This window comes from Dreissena polymorpha, chromosome 8 (genome assembly GCF_020536995.1).
Source record: "Dreissena polymorpha isolate Duluth1 chromosome 8, UMN_Dpol_1.0, whole genome shotgun sequence".
Lineage (NCBI taxonomy): Eukaryota > Metazoa > Mollusca > Bivalvia > Myida > Dreissenidae > Dreissena > Dreissena polymorpha.
In genome coordinates, this window is record NC_068362.1 from 40,549,927 (window position 1) to 40,574,016 (window position 24,090).

At 35.7% G+C, this 24,090-nt stretch overlaps 1 protein-coding gene across 9 annotated transcripts in view; it reads right to left on the bottom strand.

Annotated features, from left to right (window-relative positions):
• LOC127843238 (putative uncharacterized protein DDB_G0271606) overlaps positions 1-16,529 on the bottom strand; it is a 69,918-nt gene extending 53,389 nt beyond the window's left edge. For all 9 annotated transcript variants that reach the window (XM_052373101.1, XM_052373099.1, XM_052373098.1 and 6 more), the window contains exon 1: positions 16,249-16,529. In XM_052373101.1, coding sequence (XP_052229061.1) covers positions 16,249-16,420 — 172 coding nt within the window. In that variant the 5' untranslated portion in view covers positions 16,421-16,529. The remainder of the gene's footprint in view (positions 1-16,248) is intronic.
• Positions 16,530-24,090: the final 7,561 nt, after the last annotated feature.

Genomic DNA, 24,090 nt, shown 5'->3' on the forward strand with positions numbered 1-24,090 from the left:
GTTACGTATTTAACCCTTTATCACTTAGATTCATATTTTACCACTTAGATACATATTTTACCACTTAGATACGTATTTTCACGCATTTGTAGTCCCTTAGAAAGTTAAATTTTATTAAAGACATTTCTTACTAGATTTAAGTTTTAAAGGCTTCATTGCGAACCTTTAGATACTGATGAGCAGCAAACAGCATAAAACATGAACAGACTGAGAGTTACTCAAAGGCTGTTCTGGTTTCATGCTGTTTGCACATAGCCATTTTCACTTTGCTTCTAAGTGAGAAAGGCTTAAAGTAAGACCATGATGTCTATGCAATTGCACAAATGTTAAAATATTCAAATATCAAATATTAATTTCTGATGATTTTAAATTTTTGATAAGGTATAAAACACCAAATCAGTTTTAGAAGAGTGAAAGTTAACAAGCCAATGTTTCATCCATATGTTGATTTGATACAGGTTTTGATTAACTCTTACAGTGCTGGAACCGAATTTTGAAGGCCTTTGCAAACAGTTTGGATCCAGATGAGACGCCACAGAACGTGGCGTCTCATCAGGATCCAAACTGTTTGCTATTTTGATAGTATTCTTTGAAAAAAAATCGAAGAAAATGCTAATTTTAGAAATTCACCAGACAACATTTTAGCAGACGACAAATTTCCCAGCATGCAAAGGGTTAAATGTCCTTTTGATAATGTTAATGTCGTAAGAAGAGATGGCTTATGACAGTGCTCCAGCTAGGTTTACAAAATGGCAGGGGGACTTTTTTGTCAAAAGGGCACTTTAAATGCGTAGTTTTTTCTGTCAAAAAGGCACTTTCAACGCTCAGTTTTTTTTGTCAAAAGGGCACTTTCTAGCATGCAGGCGTTTCTGAAATGCTTCCTGTTGCACGTTAATTTATATGTTATTAATAAATGTTAGAATATAATATTCCCATTATTATTAAAATATTCAAATATATTGTCTATAATGAGGAATAAATTAATAACAATGTAATAAGAGATTTATTTATTATCATATGCATAATTTTTTTATTTTATTTTTTTAAAAGGGCAGGGGGGCCCTTGGAAGGGCAGGGGGGAGGTTCCAAAAGGCAGGGTGTGGCGCCCTTCAATTTAGGCCTAGCTGGAGTACTGTTATGATCTGTCATCTGCAAAAAGTCTCCATATTCTCAATAAATTGTCGGATACATCATTAATGTAAAATAAAAATAATAAATGTCAAGAGGACGGAGCATTTATGGTCTTGCAGATAGGAATAACCAATAAAAAACCTTACATTTCTGTTATAGAAATTACGATTTTGCCAATTAATTATTATAATATTAATGGCCACATATTCCAATTTGTTTAGCTTAAAATAAATGTGAGGCTTTTGTGCCAGGTCAAAGGCCTTCCTAATGTCACAGTATATGGTACGTGCCAGGCATGGTCAAAGGCCTTCCTAATGTCACAGTATATGGTAAGTGCCAGGCACAGTCAAAGGCCTTCCTAATGTCACAGTATATAGTACGTGCCAGGCACGGTCAAAGGCCTTCGTCACAGTATATGGTAAGTGCCAGGCACAGTCAAAGGCCTTCCTAATGTCACAGTATATAGTACGTGCCAGGCACGGTCAAAGGCCTTCCTAATGTCACAGTAATTGGTATGTGCAAGGCATGATCAAATCCTTCCTAATGTCACAGTATATGGTACATGCAAGGCATGGTCAAAGGCCTTCCTAATGTCACAGTATATGGTACATGCCAGGCATGGTCAAAGGCCTTCCTAATGTCACAGTATATGGTACATGCCAGGCATGGTCAAAAGCCTTCCTAATGTCACAGTATATGGTACATGCAAGGCACGGTCAAAGGCCTTCCTAATGTCACAGTATATGGTATGTGCAAGGCATGGTCAAAGGCCTTCCTAATGTCACAGTATATGGTATGTGCCAGGCATGGTCAAAGGCCTTCCTAATGTCACAGTATACAGTACTTGCCAGACACGGTCAAATGCCTTCCTAATGTCACAGTATATGGTATGTGCAAGGCATGGTCAAAGGCCTTCCTAATGTCACAGAATATGGTACATGCCAGGCATAGTCAAAGGCCTTCCTAATGTCACAGTATATGGTACGTGCCAGACACAGTCAAAGGCCTTCCTAATGTCACAGTATATGGTACATGCCAGACACGGTCAAAGGCCTTCCTAATTTCACAGTATATGGTACATGCCAGACACGGTCAAAGGCCTTCCTAATGTCACAGTATATGGTACATGCCAGACACAGTCAAAGGCCTTCCTAATGTCACAGTATATGGTACATGCAAGGCATGGTCAAAGGCCTTCCTAATGTCACAGTATATTGTACATGCAAGGCATGGTCAAAGGCCTTCCTAATGTCACAGTATATGGTACATGCAAGGCATGGTCAAAGGCCTTCCTAATGTCACAGTATATGGTACGTGCCAGACATGGTCAAAGGCCTTCCTAATGTCACAGTATATGGTACATGCCAGGCATGGTCAAAGGCCTTCCTAATGTCACAATAATTGGTATGTGCAAGGCATGATCAAATCCTTCCTAATGTCACAGTATATGGTACATGCAAGGCATGGTCAAAGGCCTTCCTAATGTCACAGTATATGGTACATGCCAGGCATGGTCAAAGGCCTTCCTAATGTCACAGTATATGGTACATGCCAGGCATGGTCAAAAGCCTTCCTAATGTCACAGTATATGGTACATGCAAGGCACGGTCAAAGGCCTTCCTAATGTCACAGTATATGGTATGTGCAAGGCATGGTCAAAGGCCTTCCTAATGTCACAGTATATGGTATGTGCCAGGCATGGTCAAAGGCCTTCCTAATGTCACAGTATACAGTACTTGCCAGACACGGTCAAATGCCTTCCTAATGTCACAGTATATGGTACGTGCAATGCATGGTCAAAGGCCTTCCTAATGTCACAGTATATGGTACATGCCAGGCATAGTCAAAGGCCTTCCTAATGTCACAGTATATGGTACGTGCCAGACACAGTCAAAGGCCTTCCTAATGTCACAGTATATGGTACATGCCAGACACAGTCAAAGGCCTTTCTAATTTCACAGTATATGTTACATGCCAGACACGGTCAAAGGCCTTCCTAATGTCACAGTATATGGTACATGCCAGACACAGTCAAAGGCCTTCCTAATGTCACAGTATATGGTACATGCAAGGCATGGTCAAAGGCCTTCCTAATGTCACAGTATATTGTACAAGTAATTTTCTTTCATGGAATGATTGACATATTTAATAACATATCAATAAGTTTGTAGACTGAGTGAGCCGGTAAAAATATAGCTTTTTAAAATATTGGCTTGTATTTTGCCTATGAAATGCAATAGGTCTATAGATGTTCACCCTGAAATAGTGGTGTCACAGTAGCCTCTTTCCAAAATATACAAAATAAGCCAGAACTCAGTGATTCATTTTGCCGTGCGTCCCGCGTCCCAAACGCACGTTTTTTTCTGGGGACGCATCATTCTCAAACATGTGCGTTTTCGGGACGCATTGTTTAAAAACTCTGATTTTCAACATGGTCAAAGTTGTACATGATACCGAGTATGATTCGTGGATAGAAGCAAAACACATGTCAACACCGTTTTGAAAAGTAGAACGGAAGTCACGTTACTACATTGGAATGTAGTACGCATATATTTGATTGGTTGAAATATATCAATTATCCAATCAGTTACAGCGTTTTATTAAAAGTTCGTTGGACGATTAATTTGCTGTCCAGCAAACAAAGAAAATGCGACCGAAAAAGCTTTTTGAAATTGATCCTGCACAATTTAAACTCGCTGTGTAGATATTTATCGATAACACAGCCTCGATGCAAACTATGTGGTTTACATATGAAGAATAAACGGCGGAAAACACAGTTTGCGTTCGTCTGTTGTGAGCGCAGAAACTTATTATTTATTTAGTAAAGCGATGTTATTATACTTTTCTGAATTAATTGAGCAGTGTTGGTGTTTCTTAAGTGACAATTAAAATTTGCAATTTCTGAAATAAATAGCATCTTTTATTTGTATACGGTACATACATAATAGTGATACAGGTCGTACAGTATTCCGTCCTATGTTACTTAGAATGTAAGTACATATGACAACACAGACATCTGCTGTTCATACTGGATGATGTGGGAGGGGATTTTCTATACAGATTAAGGTCTTGACCAAATTCAGGAACAGGTTAACTGTAGGGAAAGAAGGCAAACTCATGAGTGTGAAGTTGTGCAATTTTGCCCTGAATGAATTTGTGGAAAAAGCTCTCTCTGTTTGGAGAAAAAACCAAACGAGAAGGCTATACACCTTAAATACAGTATGAGTGTTGTTACACTAAATCTGTATTGAAGTTGTAAACCTTTTTGACCAAAGGAGAAATTGTATTTTGTCACACTGTTTGAAAGGGCTAATTTTGACCAAATAATTATAAACACTGATCATCCAATTTATTAAAAGTCTAGTCAGTCCAAATTGTTATTGTTTAAGATGTTAAAAGTTCTCTGTTTAAGATGTTGTATGTTTCACTGTTAAATATTAAAAGTAAAACAAATAAAGATTTCACTTGCTATAAACATATTTCTGTGTTTAGCTGTTAAATTGCATAATTTAAAAGAGCCCCTGGCTAAGGTGTATCATGTTAAGTAGATTATTTGTAACAAATTTACAAAGACACAATCTGGGACCCATTGTTTTCAGTTTGGACACATTGTTTAAAAATATGTGAGTCCCAGAGACTCATTGATGTAGATTTCAAAATGAATCACTGAGAACTGTTTTCCTTCTTAGCACGAAAATGTTAATCTGTAAAAATTATTATGAAGAACTTATTTCTGATAAAAAAATATGAAAGAGATCGTAAAAGAATGAAGGTGCTATGAGAAACTGTAAGAAAAGTGTGATGTAAAAATTTATTATTAGCCTCAGTGACCTTGACCTTGACCCCAGTGACCTCAAACCTCATCAAAAGGTAAAGGTCCATGCAAGGTACCTACATGCCAAATATGAAAGAGATCGGTAAAGTATTGAAGGTGCTATGAGAAACAGTAAGGCCTAAAAAAATAATGTTGTGGTTCTGGTAACATTGGCAAAATTTCTAGGTAGGGTAGGTCGAATTTTTATTTTTATATTTTTATTTTTAATTTTCTCCAGACAAGATGCCTTTTTTTGAAAGTCATTTTATGCTGATAGTTTTCACATAAAACCTCTATGTACCCCATAGAAAAGTGTTTCCATTATTGTGTAGTGATCTTCTTTGTATATTTATCATTTTAACAACTCTTTTTTCCAGCCAAGTGAGATTCAACCTATGTTAAACAAGGGACAAAATTGTCACAAAACCAGGTTTTCATTGTGAAAAAAAAATCTGATAAAGGGAGAAAACTCAAACTGAACTTTTGAAATGACCAAAAAAAATTAACCCCCTTTTTTAGATTTTTTTTTTTTTTAAATCTATTTTTAGTCGTGGCGACCTTGACATTGGAGATATTGACGTGATTCTTTCGTGGGACACACCGTCCCATGATGGTGAACAAATGTGCCAAATGATTTTAAAATCTCACAATGAATGACATAGTTATGGCCAGGACAAGCTCATTTATGGCCATTTTTGACCTTTGAACTCAAAGTGTGACCTTGACCTTGGAGATATCGACGTAATTATTTCGCGCGACACACCGTCCAATGATGGTGAACAAATGTGCCAAATGATTTTAAAATCTGACGATGAACGACATAGTTATGGCTCGGACAAGCTCATTTATGGCCATTTTTGACCTTTGAACTCAAAGTGTGACCTTGACCTTGGAGATATCGACGTAATTATTTCGCGCGACACACCGTCCAATGATGGTGAACAAATGTGCCAAATGATTTTAAAATCTGACAATGAACGACATAGTTATGGCCTGGACAAGCTTATTCCGCCAGCCCGCCCGCATTCGCCAATCTAATAACCAGTTTTTTCCTTCGGAAAACCTGGTTAAAAACTCAAACTGAACTTTTGAAATGACCAAAAAAAATTAACCCCCTTTGTAAGTTTTTTTTTTTTTTAAATCTATTTTTAGTCGTGGCGACCTTGACATTGGAGATATTGACGTGATTCTTTCGTGGGACACACCGTCCCATGATGGTGAACAAATGTGCCAAATGATTTTAAAATCTCACAATGAATGACATAGTTATGGCCAGGACAAGCTCATTTATGGCCATTTTTGACCTTTGAACTCAAAGTGTGACCTTGACCTTGGAGATATCGCCGTAATTATTTCGCGCGACACACCGTCCAATGATGGTGAACAAATGTGCCAAATGATTTTAAAATCTGACGATGAACAACATAGTTATGGCTCGGACAAGCTCATTTATGGCCATTTTTGACCTTTGAACTCAAAGTGTGACCTTGACCTTGGAGATATCGACGTAATTATTTCGCGCGACACACCGTCCAATGATGGTGAACAAATGTGCCAAATGATTTTAAAATCTGACAATGAACGACATAGTTATGGCCCGGACAAGCTTATTCCGCCAGCCCGCCAGCCAGCCAGCCCGCCAGCCAGCCAGCCCGCCCGCATTCGCCAATCTAATAACCAGTTTTTTCCTTCGGAAAACCTGGTTAAAAACCAACAGAACAACCACCACGATTCCGGTTTACGCCAAAACACTAAGTTTAATACGGGTGTATGAACGTAATGAATGCAACTTGCTTAAAGAATATATCAATGTTATTAAATCACGTAATTGAAAGTTTAAAAAATCACTGTTTTACCCCACCCACTCACGATTGCATGAAACTTACCCAGTGATGGGGGGGGGGTATGGGCTGCACCCTTTATATGTTATTTCTATTAAATTTGTAGAGTGTAATGACGTTATTTGGTGTGATATGACTCTTCAAGAAAAAAACGCAATGGCGTTATTGATAACAACATTTGAAAAAAATGTTTTACCCTTTCCCGCATAGATACGCATAACCCCGTCTCAATCGATTCTGTATCAACCATACTTTTTATCTATTACTGCATATACTTACTACTTTTCCGGTCGCAACTCATTACCCTAAAATCCCGTATTTTCCAGTTGTAAAGCAAATTCTCGTAAATATGATAAAAGTGCTTAAGAATTTCAAGAAACACAAACATTCGCCATTTTTCTAGAGATCAAATAAATTTTGGCATTTGTTACTTTTAAAGATATGATGAAATAACGTCCAATCAGGGCGTTTTTTTCCACTGAACACGCGTAAATCGCCTGATATGATGTTCATTTTTTAAACAACACAAAATACATCCACACTTTCCATGTAACGTTCTACATGTCTGCATAATTTTCGCGCGCTTTTTATTGAGACAAAGGATAAAGCACTGTTTATTTTACGATAGAATTTGTTAATGTCGCGTTAGCATTAAAATTCGGAAGCGTGTTTCGGATTACAAATTGAATAATGCTCATTTGAGAATCAAATGAAACATTTACAGTTGTGCGTAATTAATTCAACGATAATTTGTTAAAGAGCATTATGTGTCAAATAAATGTTTTGACCATATTATGCATGAAATGCACAATATCCACGAGGATGTCACCCAGTTGCCATCATCTGTCTTCTAAGTAAGTGGCCAAGATTTCATCGTGGAGGTGTACATCGTAGGGACCGATGAGTGTGTTAGATAACAAAGCCAACAAACTGCCATAAAATCACACACGTATGAAAATTACGTCACTCGTCGTCTGCATGATTTTACTGCAGGTACAGGTATGACTGCTTACGAGTGTTGTCGCTCATTCAAAGCGTGCGCTCTCATTGGCCAATTATAACGACGATCTGCCTTAAGGCGGGCTTTAGGTGGGTAAAGAGATACATGAAGAAATTGACAGAGAATCATTAAGCGGCTCTCACAATTTTCGGCTAAGTCGATATCGCTTTGATATTTTTCCTACCAGAAAACGGTAAAAAAAGTTTAGGGTTGGCACGGTCAATACAAACTTTAGGATCGGCGCATTTTCCCAGGTAGAGTCGGGTAACCGGAACCACAACATTTATTTTTTTAGGCCTATCAATAGTGTGACGGAAAAATCTATTATTAGCCTCGATGACCTTAACCTTGACCCCAGTGACCTAAAACCTCATTAAAGGTAGAGGTTCATGCAAGGTACCTTCATGCCAAATATGAAAGAGATTGGTAAAGTATTGAAGGTGCTATGAAATACTTAACAAAAGTGTGACGGAAAAAGTATATTTTTAGCCTCGCTGACCTTGACCCCAGTGACCTCAAACCTCAACAAAAGGTAGAGGTCCATGCAAGGTACCTACATGCCAAATATGAAAGAGATTGGTAAGGTATTGAAGGTGCTATGAAAAACTGTAACAAAAGTGTGAGGGAAAAAGTATATTATTAGCCTAGGTGACCTTGACCTTGACCCCCAGTGACCTCAAACCTCATCAAAAGATAGAGGTCCATGCAAGGTACCTACATGCCAAATATGAAAGCGATTGGTAAAGTATTGAAGGCGCTATGAGAAACGGTAGCAAAAGTGTGACAGAAGGAAGTCTATAATTAGCCTCGGTGACCTTGACCCCAGTGACCTTAAACCTCATCAAAAGATAGAGGGCCATGCAAGGTACCTACATGCCAAATATGAAAGCGATTGGTAAAGTATAGAAGGCGCTGTGAGAAACGGTAGCAAAAGTGTGACAAAAGGAAATCTACAATTAGCCTCGGTGACCTTCACCTTGACCCCAGTGACCTCAAACAGAGCTACAGATAAGCTGCGTATTTGCGTAAATACGCAATAAAATAACAGTGGATACGCAATTTTTTCAAAATCTAAGCGTACCGGTACGCAAAACCAATCGCCGATACCCAATTTGAGCCGCCGTCTATGCGTAATGAAAATTCCCGTTTTGGGTTGGCCGTATTGACTCGAGTCTGAATCGACAAGCGCTTGTTTTATATTGTAAGGTATTTCCCCAAGCATTTAGATGAAAACACATGCGTAAAAAAATGGCGTCTCGAGGAAAACGTAAACTTCCACACAAAATACAAAAAACCCGCATTGATTCCTTTTTGGTGGTTAATGAATTTGATGGCGAAAAAATTGCGAAGGGTATTGTAAATGACCTTATCAATTCGATTTTTTGTTCAGTGGACATTTGCGAAAGTATTATAAATGAACTTGTTGATAGGGTTTTCAAAACGAAAGTGCCAGCCCATTCCGGATCAAAAACAACTCGAAAAACATTCGATGAGTGGGTCGAAAAATTTCCTTGGCTGCAGATTGTTGAATCAGGAAGCACGTTTAAACTTATTTGTAAACTTTGCAAAGAGAAAAAAGACTCCATGAAATTGTCAAGTGTTTGGGCATATGACGGATCCCCTAACATTCAGATATCTAGTGTCGTTAGGCATAATGATAGCATTGAGCACAGAAATGTTGTGAAGTCTGAAGTGAAGCTGGCACCAATAGACTGCTCAAGTGTTTGTGGTGAGGCCGAGGAGCCCGAGATCAAAGTTTCACCTGAAGACACAAAATTGTTCAACACTGTCTATTTTGCAGCCAAATCAGAAATTCCATCAGACAAAATTAATGGACTGCTTCAGTTACAGGAATCAAATGGTGTTGACATTAAATATAAGAATCTCAGTTGGGATACCATTACTGAAATTCAAAAATCTATTGCACATGTTTTGAAGTCTGATGTTGTGAAAAACATTAAAAGCTCTGTTTTTATGGATTAATGCTTGATGAAAGCACAGACATAACAGTTGAAAAGAGATTGTCAGTATGCATACGATATGTGATGAATGGCACACCAGTTACTCATTTTCTGTGCAATTTACCTATTGAAGATGGATGTGCTCACACAATTGTGAATTGTGTTGTTAATTGTCTTGAAGAATTGGACATTCCACCTGCATCATGCTCATCCCTGTCTACAGATGGTGCAGCAGTGATGATGGGAAAAAAAAACAGGTGTTGGAGTTCAACTAAAAGCAAAGTACGCTCCTTTTTGCATTCAAACACATTGTGCTGCTCACAGGCTGAATTTAGCGTGTTCTGATGCCATAAAAGAAGATGATTACATGAATAAGTTCAAAACAAAATTCAGTGCACTGTACGTTTTCATTAGTGGTTCCAGTTCTAGAACACAAACACTTAAAAATGCCCAAAAACTTTTAGATGAAGCTGAGCTAACAATAAAGGAGGTATTCTCTGTTCGATGGCTAGGCCTAAAAAATGCTGTGGAGGCTGTGTATGAGTCCTATGCTTCAGTTCTTGCTACACTGAGTCAGTGCACGGAAGACAAACATGCTGTGGCTAAAGGCCTCTTCAAATATTTTAACTCGTACAAGGTAGCCCTCATTACAGCACTCGTTTTGGATGTACACACTGAACTTGCAATCCTATGCTGTAAACTGCAGGAGAAAAATTTTCTGTTGAGTCAACTTAGGCCATTAGTTGATGGCACCATTGCCAAACTAAAAGACATGAAAACTAACGATGGACACTTTTTGAAGGAAATGAAAACAAGAATAATTGTTCAAAATGGTGATGCATTGCTATGTGGGGAAAAGTTGTCATATTCTGCCATTATGAACTCTGAAATAGAGAATGTCAGATTGAGCTACATTGATAGGCTCTTGAAAAATGTGAAAACTAGATTTAGAAAGTCTGAAACAGATGTATTTGATGACTTGACAAAAGTTTTTGAACCAATGACTGTGTTGAGCTTTAATGACTCTGATGAAGCACTTGAGCGCCTAGGAGCCTTCTATGGCACTGAGAAAACTGTCACCATTGAACATGGAAACCTGATTGAAGGGTTAAATCGAGTAGAAAAGCAAATACCACCGTTGATAGATTTTGAGGAATTGAAACAAGAATGGCCCAGACTGAGAGGCATGATTTGTGGTGCATACTCAAAAGTTACAACTCAACATCTGTGCAAATGTATTATTCTGCTCCACAATGACATTCTGCCAAACTTTGCCAAACTTGCATCTGTGACTCTCTGCATTGAACTTACAAGTGTTGAATGTGAAAGGAGTTTTAGTACACAGAACAGGCTAAAAACCAAATACAGGTCCTCTCTGAGTGCAGAAAAGCTCAACACGTTGATCACTATCTGCATGATGGGACCAGACCCAGGCCTCATGGACATGACTCCTTGTATAAAGCACTGGCAGCAGAAAAAGCGTAGAAAAAGAAGGCTGTTCGCCGAATACAAACCCTGAGCCACTGCTAAGAAAGCTAAGAAAGTGTAAAAATAACTATGATTTACTGACTACAACTTGTTTATTATGTTAAATATTAGTTTTATTCAGTTAAGAACAGTTACTGTTGAAACAACACAAAGAATGTGATTTAACATTGCACAAGGAATGTGCTTTTGTTTGTTAAATTGTTATAATGAGCAAATGACTGTTTTGTCACAGAAAAATGGAACAGCCTATTCTTCAACTGAATACACAACTATATGTAGGTAAGTTTTTGAGAAGTTAAATGAATGTTTTATTGCCATTACCCTATTAAATTGTTTGTTTTGGTACAAATACCCAATTATTTCAGGCTTTTTCCGCCCTATGCCACGGGTCCGAAATTCGGCCCCATTCCCAATGCAAATCTGGTTGTTTTTTTCCCAATTGAAAAAAAAAATTCCCAATTAAAAAAAAAAAAAAAAAAATTTTTTTTTTTTTTTTTTTTTTTTTTTTACCCTTTAAAAATATAAGTTGACCTGATCTGGTGTAGAAAATAGAAAGTATTGCATAATTAAATTATCTGTTGCCTTGATTTTGTTTTAAGAACTGTAAAATATGTTAATGATTATTTAAGACTTTCCTTTTTTTCCTCAAAATCCGGCGCTTCCCGCGATTTTTTTCACCTCAAAAAGGCCAAGCCTTTTCCCCAAATTCAGATTAAAAAACCTGCACTAATCACACATATTCATAATATTTTGTAAAATTTTAATAATAAGTTATCAAAATAGTCGTTATTTACCAGTTAACGGCTTCTTTGAAATATAAGAAACACTGTTTTAAATAATTTACATGCGATAATTTTTCCCAATTGAGCCAATTTTGCGATTAATTTTTTTCCCAAAATGGGGGTTTTCACGACGCGAAATTCCCAAAATTCCAGTGTGGCGTTTTCCCAAAATGGAGCGGAAAAAGCCTGTATTTTTAATATGAGCGGGTATCATACTTTTGGATACCCAATCACATTTTCCATTACCCAATTCATTCTTATTTTGAAGGGTATTACCCAATTACCCTAAAAAGCTTATCTGTAGCTCTGACCTCAAACCTCATCAAAAGGTAGAGGGCCATGCAAGGTACCTACATGCCAAATATGAAAGCGATTGGTAAAGTATTGAAGGCGCTATGAGAAACGGTAGCAAAAGTGTGACGAAAGGAAGTCTATTATTAGCCTCGGTGACCTTGACCCCAGTGACCTCAACAAAAGGTAGAGGTCCATACAATGCACCTACATGCCAAATATGAAAGTGATTGTTAAAGTTTTGAAGGCTGTATGAGAAACGGTAGCAAAAGTGTGACGGAAGGAAAGAAGGAAGTAAGGAAGTACTGAACTACAAACTGGCAACTATATGCTCTACAGAAAATATTTTCGGGGAGCATAAAAATTGTATCCTGACATTCTGGCAAAAACACTTTTTTAGCCAGCAGTTATAAGATTAGTGTGTTATTTATTCATCTCCAATTTGGGAATATGACCGGGGCACTTTGGATAGGAAAAAACGAAGTAGTTATTTCTTGCTGATCTACTGGTACCAGGCCTGCATTCTGCACATTCCCTAGGGCGTCATGCTCAACATCCATGCCAGAGCCCCTTACCATCAAGCGAAGCCTTACACTTAAGCCTGTCTGTTTGCAGAGTCTTTTCTAACTTCACAACATGACCATACTCAACTGAAAATTGTGTTTAGAAGCAGATAAAAACACTTTAGGTTGACTTTTTTGCAGTTATATTATATGGCATATGAATTCATTGATATATAATTGCTATTAAATCAACCAAAATGCATTATACATACAGAATAATAAAAGCACACACATATGTATGAATGACAACATGCCAACTGAATATGATCAAAACGTCACACAATCAAGGGCCGCTCAATAATGGTCATGGCTGCCTTTGGGGAAAAAAATTTATTTGGGAGGCAAATGTTTGGCCAAAATGTTTTTTATGTAGTTGATTTATAAAACAAGAGATGTGTTTTTCAGAAACACAATGCCCCCTAATGCACCGCTTTTTTTTGTTGACCTTTGACCTTGAAGGATGACCTTGACCTTTCACCACTCAAAATGTGCAGCTCAATGAGATACACATGCATGCCAAATATCAAGTTGCTATGTTCAATATTTCAAAAGTTATTGCAAAACTTTACTATATTAAAGTTTTTAATTTTCGACCTTTGACCTTAAAGGATGACTTTGACCTTTCACCACTCAAAATGTGCAGCTCCATGAAATACACATGCATGCCAAATATCAAGTTGCTATGTTCAATATTTCAAAAGTTATTGCAAAACTTTAATATATTAAAGTTTTACATTTTTGACCTTTGACCTTGTAGGATGACCTTGACCTTTCACTCTCAAATTGTGCAGCTCCATGAGATACACATGCATGTCAAATATCAAGTTGCTATGTTCAATATTTCAAAAGTTATTGCAAAAACTTTACTGTAACCTTAAAGTTTTGGGACAGAACGACAGACAGACAGGCCAAAAACAATATACCCCCGATCTATCGATCCGTGGGGCATAAACATTTTGCTTGCATTGTTTATGATATTGTTTTATACTTGTGCATATCTGTAGGCTGCATTACAATACCGCATAAGAGGTAATCTTCAATTAACCTTTAAATTCAATCACATGTCAGGGCTATTTTTTAATTGCATCATTTGAAAGAAAGGGGTCTTTCTCTTTGGTGAAGGGGCGTATATAAGGCCCATGCTAAAGAAGGAAAAAAGCAGTGGGTGAGTTTCAATCAAATGATTGTAATATAATGAATTTAGACATTGCTTTTCTCAACTGTCACATTTCAGCAAGACAGTGTTAAAATATTTCCTTTAATGTCATAGTTTAAAAGCCATCTCTTTAGTTGTTTGTACATACCCTTCTAACATCTATTATTCCCACACAATTTTAAACTGAGCAGTGTTATGACTTTTCACTTACTGTTTGCAAAAAAACTATACCAAAGACTTAAAGGGGCCTTTTCACAGATTTTGGCATTTTTTAAACTTATTCATTAAATGCTTTATATTGATAAATGTAAACATTGGATCATAAAAGCTCCAGTAAAAAATCAAGAAAAAAATTAAAAAAAGGAAAAGAACATTGCCCGGAGCAGGTTTCGAACCAGTGACCCCTGGAGTCCTGCCAGAGTCCTGAAGTAAAAACGCTTTAGCCTACTGAGCTATTCCGCCGAGTACACATTCATGACGTATTTTATACCTTATATAAGCAATCTTCGTAGTTTCACAAAATTTAACGACAAAAACAGAACTCTCCAAATTATTCAATCATTTCGCGTTGCAACGCTTTATAATTTTTAGGTTTTAAAATCGTCAAAAGATGCATGTAATGGCTATATTAGAGCATGGATAATGTTCAGTATTACTGTTTCCTCACAAATATCATAACTAAAACGAAAACTTACGAATCTGTTACAACTTTTTTCAATTTTGTCAATTTACCAAAGCGTGAAAAGATCCCTTTAAGATCCAGTCAGCAGGTGGTATATAATACTGAAAATGATTATAATAGCCTTATAGGTTTGATTCACCTCTTGGTGTTTTTTTTTCAAATATGGCATAATTAAAATTCACCATCAAAAGACAGAAGTTTTCACAATTGTTGTTTCCCAGCTATGTGTAATGCTCGACAAAGCCACATAAATATTTTTTTGTATGTTACAAATGTTTTAGTTGTGGACATGAAGTTATGATGAACATGACATGAAGTTATGATGAACATGACATGAAGTTATGATGAACATGACATTAAGCTGTTAAGAGGATAGAAACATTATAAATGAAGTCAAGAAACTGAAATGCCACAAAATGTGTTTTTAACTGTCCAGTTTTGTGTTCAAATTATCATAAACTCTTACTAGCTGAAATAATTCGTGTCAGAATAAATCTGAACGCTGAAACTCCGGTCTGTAAAAACCATAACGAAAAATAAATACAATACTATTATGTGAATTACAGTATTTACAAGTGTATATATCTCAAATCAACCGGTTGTTTGACAAATATGAACTAAGATCACAAAAATTACCTGTATTTCATTCGAAATCATAGACATTGAACAATCATTTTCTCAAAGGCAACCATTTTGGCATTGTTGTTGTTGTTCTTATTTCGTACCATAGCTATTTCGTACCTATTACTTTTGGGGTATTTCGTTACTGTTGATTCTAATATTTTGAGTTATAGTAGTTATAATTATTCTTTTGCTTCTTTTTCTTCTTATGATTATTATTTCCAATTTCATTTCTTACTGTTTTGTGTATATTGCACACTTTTTTTGTTCGAACTCAGTTACAAACATAGTTGAATTTAACCTCCACCAAGGGAGATAACATAATCTTTACTAATACTATACAAGGATTGATATTGGATGAAACAAACTCGAAATATAGTTTATTAACAGGTAAATTTCGATATATTTTGCTCAATATATACTATCTAGGCAACGTTCTTTCATAAAAGTCACAAATATGTGTGTTTTTAAATTTAGGAGTGATGCGACCGAAATTCGTGTCGGAACTCTCGCTATTAAAAAGATAGAGTGGACTATTGACGCCAAGAGTCTGCCAAAGCAAAAATCATCAAAAGACTCTCAGGCGGCAATTTATATTGACTAAAACTCTTACATTCTCACACCGTACACTGGTGGCAAACTCTGCGAATTCACACTTACTACAATCTTACAGGATGAAAAAATCTGACATTTTGAAAAACAAATGAAGGCTTTACACCAATGCTACAGAAGACATCATTAGGTTTTAATGGTATTTTTTGCTTAAAGGAAGTCTTCTTAAGCTAAGGTACCAAAATTCCAGTTTAGGCGGAAAGTGTTGTTACTTGTTAGCCTGTGCAGACTGCACTGGCTAATATGGGATGACACTTGAAGCTAATGCGTTAAGCCCAGTTTTGCCAGAACGAGACTTATACGAACCTTGAAGCTGAGCCGACAACGACTCTTGTTCTCTGCGGTATCTTTCTGCAGTGCGTTCTGTGTTTTTCAACTGTCCCGATAAGTCATGCAATGAATAAACGAGATAAACAACAAGAAAAAATGCCACCACACCGCCAACCACTTTCGGCATATTTCCGTTTCTTCTAAGCATGGTTTCTCTCGAAATGTCAATAAAGTTTAAACGGACAACACAACTTGACACACAACAACAAATAAACAATCAAAACAACATGGCGAGACGTGTCACTCGACTGGTCATCCTCTCATCTAGCGGAAAGAAAATCAATTAAAGAAAAGAGAATTATCTACGAAAAAAACTGGGACACTATTGTTTAGGACAATAGGCGCCAGATCTCGCATTTAAATAGTTAAAATTAGCATGTCCTAAACTTCGAAGAAATCAGGATGAAGAGGAAAATAAAAAGAAGGTCACAAAGTAAAACAAAACATATTGTTGGTCATGAGAACAAACATAACAGTTCAAATCAAATCAATATTTATTTATTGCCGGTATGATATACAAACAATTATAAACATAAGCTATGAATAGCTTTTGACCGACTTAATTAACAAACACAAACATAACAATATATGGATAACAAATAATCATAGGAGCACAAAGTTAAGAAATTACATGGAAATGCAGATTATAAGTTATTTTATGAATCACATTGTAGACTCACAGTGAGTCTAAACATACATAAAAGATTATACTAAAAAATCAGATGCCATATCGGGGAGGCGTCCGACACCGAGAATCCGCGTCCAAACCCGCCAAGGCCGATGGAGTCGACCAGCCGGGACTTCCCCGGTCAGCAATGTTGCCAAAGCCTTCCAGGGTGCCCGGGGATCTCCACCCCACCGACTCTACAAGAGGGTCGATGGCCTGGATCACCCCTAACCTTGAAAATCGCTCTTAAATCTAAGATAAAAGAGGAGAGATCATCGGCTTCTCTGGTTTGGACAAAGCTCCCAGATGGTACTGGGCCTACTGGCATAACCTCAAGTCAATTGAAGCCTAAAAGGGGGTAATACATTAGTTTGATTAAAAGCTGTGTGAGAGCTGCTGATCTTGACCCTCAGGGTCTAAAAACTGACATAAAAGGAGAAAGGGTAAAAAGCTGACATAGAAAAATGAACACACAAGTGCGACACTTAAACTAGGTTACAAAAACGTATCACCTCGAATCAGATTTGAAGGAAACTGATCAGCAGCTTTCACACCATAAAAACAACATCACATGTCACAAAGAGGCAACATAGTTTGAACAAATATAGCAAATTATACGAAATACGGATAACTCCATGCACACACAAAGGATTTTGAACTAATGTTGACATAACTTATGCTATGACTAGCAACTACAGGAATAAATGCAAAATAAATACACAATAAATACGATATACATGCAAGACTTGCATCAGAAGAAGTCCAGGACTAAAATGAGACCACAGAGGTTTATTGGCAAAAAGTACATGAGCAAATCACTCCGTTTCATGACCGAATCAAGCTTTTAAAGCGGTCGTAGTTAACTTCCTCTCTCAGATGTTGAGGGAGGGAGTTCCAGAGTTTGGGTGCATAGGAACGAAAAAAGTTGCTGCCATAACTAGAAGTTCTTACCTGTGGGATGGTAGCAACATTTTTATACCTTAAATTGAAAGACTGGGATTTTAGATTAACTCAGTCATGTAAATAAGTTGGTCCTTGTTTATGAATAATTTTATGAATTTAAATTGTTCTAATTCTCCTTAGATTTAGGTTAGGTTATGTAGATTTAGTTAATAGAGTTTCATAATCTGAATTGTAGTCATCATATATTAACCTTAATGCCCTTTCCTGAATTTTCTCATTTTTTTAGTATATTCTTTCCTGCAGAAATGCCAAGTAAGTGGGCAGTAGTTGAAATTTGATAGAATGAAAGAGTTATACATATATATTTAACTTTCCTAGTTAACATATATTTTTTCATATCCTTTTGAGTACGTAAAGCTGCCTTGATGCCTTCTTACAGTTGTTTATATGTGTTCAGTAAAATACGACTAAAACCACGATGCTATCTTTTCATGTAGTCCTTTAGTCTATAATAATAAGTTAATAATTTAGTCTATAAATAGCCGAAAAATATTATAATGCTTGGTTGTTTTATGTATGGTGTACACTAGAATACAACTAAAACCACGATGATTTTATTTCCTTATGATAACTATTCGAACCTATATTGGCTAGCCATACGGTCCCGTACGGCTAGCCTGTATTGGCTAGTCGTACGGCTCTGTACGTCTAGCCTTTCCTATGGGGATTGTCTAGCTGTACGGCTTAATAAAGTATAGAATTGTCATTCAGTGCTGTTAATCAGTAATTAGTTTGTTTAAGCTCATAAAAGTACACAAATTCTTCATCTGTTTCGGCTTCCTTTCATGTAATTTAATTCTTTAATTAGTCGACGTTCATAGGTAAGGTGTGAAAACTGTTTTAATGAGTTGCGGCATCGATATTATGAAACACTAGATTCGACAGAATTTAGAAGAAAGAGAGAGAGAGAGCAAGATTTCTGCATATCTTTTGTCACATAGTATACAGCTCGAATGTCAGATGAAAAGACTCAATAAATGCACTTGCCATAATAATAATAATAATAAGACAAGAAAAGAAAAGACAACTTGTAATAATAAGGTTTAGAATATTGTGAAGTCCATATTACAGTACACATACGTGAAGTATAGTAAAGTTTACAGCAAAGCGACACATTCGTAAAAAATCTCAAACACTTACACGGAAGAAGGTGGTATCAAGTAAAACACGGGTAAGATGAAAAACAATAAGCATGGGGGGGCAGGCAACAATAGCAGTTTCTTTCTGTTCCTATGGGTGATATAATATTCGAACACGTGGCTATCTCCAATGAATGAATGTCTGAACGTGTTTGAATATCGTTGCATTAGTTTCAAATCAAACATCTTTGAGAACGAGGGGAAGTAGTTGCAATGTGAAATCGCTACCTTCGATATAATGTATTTTCCGCCTAAATAGAATTTTAGTTTTGAATGACTTTAAACAAAAACAAGAGGCCCATGAGGGCCTGAATCGCTCTTCTGCTCCACTGTGCACGTTTGGAAATAATAAGATGGAAACTGTGTACTTAATCGCGCAAACAAGGATAATTTTATCAAATTCAAAGGGAGATTACTGTGTTCTTCTCCTCTTGTTTCCACTTATATTGTATTTCTCCGATACTGCCTATATTCAATAGGGTTCAATTCCTCATTGATATAAAGATGCTGTGCAAATTTTGAGATAATTGGATGAAAACTGTGGAATTAATTGCGAAAACAAGCGGGATTTCAAAATTTTCTCATATTCAAGGGGAAGTAATTCTGAACTTATTGCTTCGATATTGCTCTTTTTAAAAAAGGGGTTGAGTCCTCATTGATACAAAGACACTGTGCAAGTTTGCCAAGAATTGGATGAAAATTATGGACTATCACATAAAAAAACTGCATTTTCATTTGTTTTTCAAATTCAGGGGGAGATATTTCTGGACTTATAACTTCGATATTGCTCATTTTCAATAGGGTTTGACTCATCATTCAGATACAGACACTGTGCAAGTTGGGAAATAATTGGATGAAAACTGTGGACTTTATTGCGTAAACAAGCCTTATTTCACAATTTTCTCAAATTCAAGGGGAGATAATTCTGGACATTTTACTCTGATGTAACCCATTTTCAACAGGGTTCGAGTCCTCATTAATATAAAGACACTGAACAAGTTTGAAAAGAATCGGATGAAAACGGTGGACTTTATCGAGTAAACAAGAACAAGTCTAACGCACGCACGCACGGACGACGGAAACCACGCCAGACATAAGCTCTTCCGGCCTTCGGCCAGTAGAGCTAAAAATCCATAAAAGCGCAATGTGCCATCATTGATGAGCCCGGGTGAGTTTCAAAGGCTAATGTGGAATGACACTTTGCGGACATGCATTTAGCCCAGTTTTTCCAAACACGATACATTTGGTGAGTATTTGGTAATACTCAACATTTTCTTGTTTCGAATATTTTGAATGTTTGTTATTGGTTTTCTTTTTGTACCGAGTCAAAGGCATAGGTTATGAAAGCTTCAGTAGAATGTTTAAAGACGAGCCATTTATGAAGGTATTGTCTCACAAATAAGTCAGCAAAATAAAAGTATTCATATCCAATCGATAAGATACATGACTATGAGTTTAAATTAAAATTATTCTAGTACATTAACAGTACACGTGATACTCGTGATATCTGGATAAAAAAGTTCCGCGCAAGGGAGGTAACTTAAGAAACTTATACATAGTCTATTGACATAATAATTGAGAGATACTAGCGGAAAAAATGGAAGTACAAACTATTTACACAATAATTACATGGACAAATAAACGCTGGACACACAGATAAACTGGAACAAATATCGAATCGTTTTTAGCAGATAAAATGCAAGCGTGTTCATTATCAAAGTTAATCACTGCATCACCGTCTATTTTATGTCGTGAAGAAGACATCCATTTGAGTACAGATAGATTAAAAAATAGCCCCCTTTTGAGTACTCAATTTTCTCACAGGTGGTTAGCGTGTGGTTATGATATTAATTAGTGAAAACATCATTTTGAATGATAAATAATCATAGTATAACGAAAAATTAAATTTTATTTAAAAAAAATTCACTATCAAATATATATATTTATATAGTGATTTTTTTTTTCAGAAAAGTTAATTTATCGTTATAATATGATTATTTATCATTCAAAATGATGTTTTCACTAATTAATATCATAGCAACACGCTAACCACCTGTGATTTTTCTGTACTTTCAAATATTACATTTTTACCGTCGATAATTGGACTTTGTTAAACATTTTGTTTTTCTAAAATTAATGTCTTAATTACGTGTATTAAATCAAAATAATCCGTTTGTTGTTGTGTTCGGGCATGCGTTTTAATCATGTCTCCTTTTACAAATTTATCAGATGACAATATTTAATAATTTTGGTAAGTTAAGAAAGTTAGTAAATCGCTTGATTGATGTCAATCTCAAAAAAGAGTAAAGGTTGCAAGAAATTAATGCATAAACTCACACACACCTCTTGTTTCCACTTATATTGTATTTTTATCAGGATAAAGCGTTATTGACGAATGGTCGATTGTGTAGCAAACGTGTATTACAGGGACCATTGATAAAACTTAGGAATATTTAAAGGCGTTATGAAATGTGTTTTTTTGGTAAATCTGAAGATGAAATACTGTGTGTGCACATGAGTGTTACTGACAAGCATCTTGGTTATTAGATTATAACTATTATTATTATTATAAGTAGTAGTACTAGTAGTAGAAGTAGTCGTAGTAATAGTAGTAGTAGTAGTAGTAATAGTAGTAGAAGTAGTAGTAGTAGTAGTAGTAGTAGTAGTAGTAGTAGTAGTAGTAGTAGTAGTAGTAGTAGTAGTAGTAGTAGTAGAAGTAGTAGTAGTAGTAGTAGTAGTTGTAGTAATAGTAGTAGTAGTAGTAGTAGTAGTAGTAGTAGTAGTAGTAGTAGTAGTAGTAGTAGTAGTAGTAGTAGTAGTAGTAGTAGTAGAAGTAGTAGTTGTAGTAGTAGTAGTAGTAGTAGTAGTAGTAGTAGTAGTAGTAGTAGTAGTAGTAGTAGTAGTAGTAGTAGTAGTAGTAGTAGTAGTAGTAGTAGTATCATCATTATGTAGTGGGGTGGGGTGGGGACACGTGGTAAATCAAGTCAATGGAGGTTTATTTCTATTTTATTGTAGACGTCGACCAATATAGTCAATGACGGCAAAGACCTTTAAACAAAACAATTACACAATTTTAGAAACATAACAAAACAAGTGATACTAAGAAATATGACTAAAATGAAATCACAATAATTAAACTAATTCACACACATTTCACAACTCAATAATACACAATTTTCAATAAATGAAAACAGTTAAACATCTCACCTGGTTGTAATAAAACCACGAGGATGCAAGCCCGGTCAGTAATTCAATAATGAAATCAACAGCTACATTTGAATGACCAATGAAAATCTTATATCGCATCCCCGTATCGCATCAATCCATTATTATGATTGGACATAACAACTTTTGCATCAGCAGGTATGGGTGAACGAACACTAAAGGGATGACAGAATTTCAACAAAAAAGTAAAATGTGTATTATACAAAAAGGGAGATAACAAATTGACCTGTACTACACGGTTCCCCTCTTCTAAATGTCTTCAGAAATTTTAAAATGTAATCATTCAAAACACATCTTAATTGAAAAAGATCTTTTGAAAATGTTTAAGTAAAATGAAACACATAGCATCAGAAATTGATTTTGAAGTTACACTCTAAGTGATACTTAACTAAATCTAAAGAATATACGAACACCTATCAATTAGTTACATAATTGACAAGATTAACCTTGATGTCCATTTAAAATAGTAAAACAAAAGCTGCACATGTTTTCCTGCTACAATCATTTAGCAAGCAAACAATTATTTCGAGATATTATTACTCAACTTTCTATGGTATGAGAAATATGAAGCTAAATTAAAATGAATAGTTTCAACCTGTAAAAATATTAAGAAAACGTGACACACAAATCTATTCGAAACAATTAAAACCGTGCGATTATATTAAACTTAAACCACATCTATATTGTCTCAACATTTGACAAATAGACAATCAAAAGTTCAAATACTATGCAAAGAAAACAAGACATCAATAACACATCATAGAGAATACAGCATGTGTCTCTGTAAAGAGACCTCACATTTAAGTAATATTTGCATAATTACTCATTCACGTATTTGGATTTCTTAAATCATCTTGCAATGACATTACCAAAAAGTGGTTGACATGATCATTATTAATGGCACCGGTACAAATCAATTTAAAGGCAAATGTGTTAATTTGCACACATATGCAAAGACACAATACATTGAAATCACATCATAGAGAACACAGTTTATGTCTCTGTAATGAACTTTCGTAATGTATGCATTATTACTGAACAAAAATATTTGGATTTATTAAATAATCTTGCAGTTAATTACCAAATACTGGTTAACGTGGTCATGCTTAATGACACATGAACAAAGCAATTAGTTATGATGCAAATGTGTAAAAATGCACAAATATTCAAAATTCTCGCAAACATAGTTTGCACTGATGTTTACAGAACAATAAAAATGTATGTAGCTGAAAGCATGATTTAACATACTTAAATCAACCAACATTCACACATGGAATTATGACCTCCCACATTAACAATTTTTAATAACAAATTACCCATATATTCATTTCTGGCAATGAAACAAACATTCAAGAAAAATGTTGTCAAGTCAAATTTGGGATTAATAGCACCTCAAAAAGTAAATAAAACACATTGACAAACACAACACTTCACAACGCATAAAACACCCTAAACACAGACATAAAAATGATCATTACCATTTTAAATTAAAACAGCATCAAGTTTAGAACTTTTAAAATGAATTTCTCAACTATCAATGACAAACCAAGAGACTAGACTGTTGACACATACTTAGAAATAAAATGTCTAAAGATATCATGTCAAAGATGTGTTGATATGTGCCAATATGCCCAATAAATTCAACATTTGTTGAACGTTAAACCAAAACTTCAATACAAGGACACGTTTGATGTCACGATTAAAACAAACTATTTCTGCAAATACTTTGCCAAACTATTACAACACTACACATATTTATAATTGTACTACTATTCAAGGGAAATAAAAAGTAGTCAATACCACAAATTAACGACAGCATGTCGA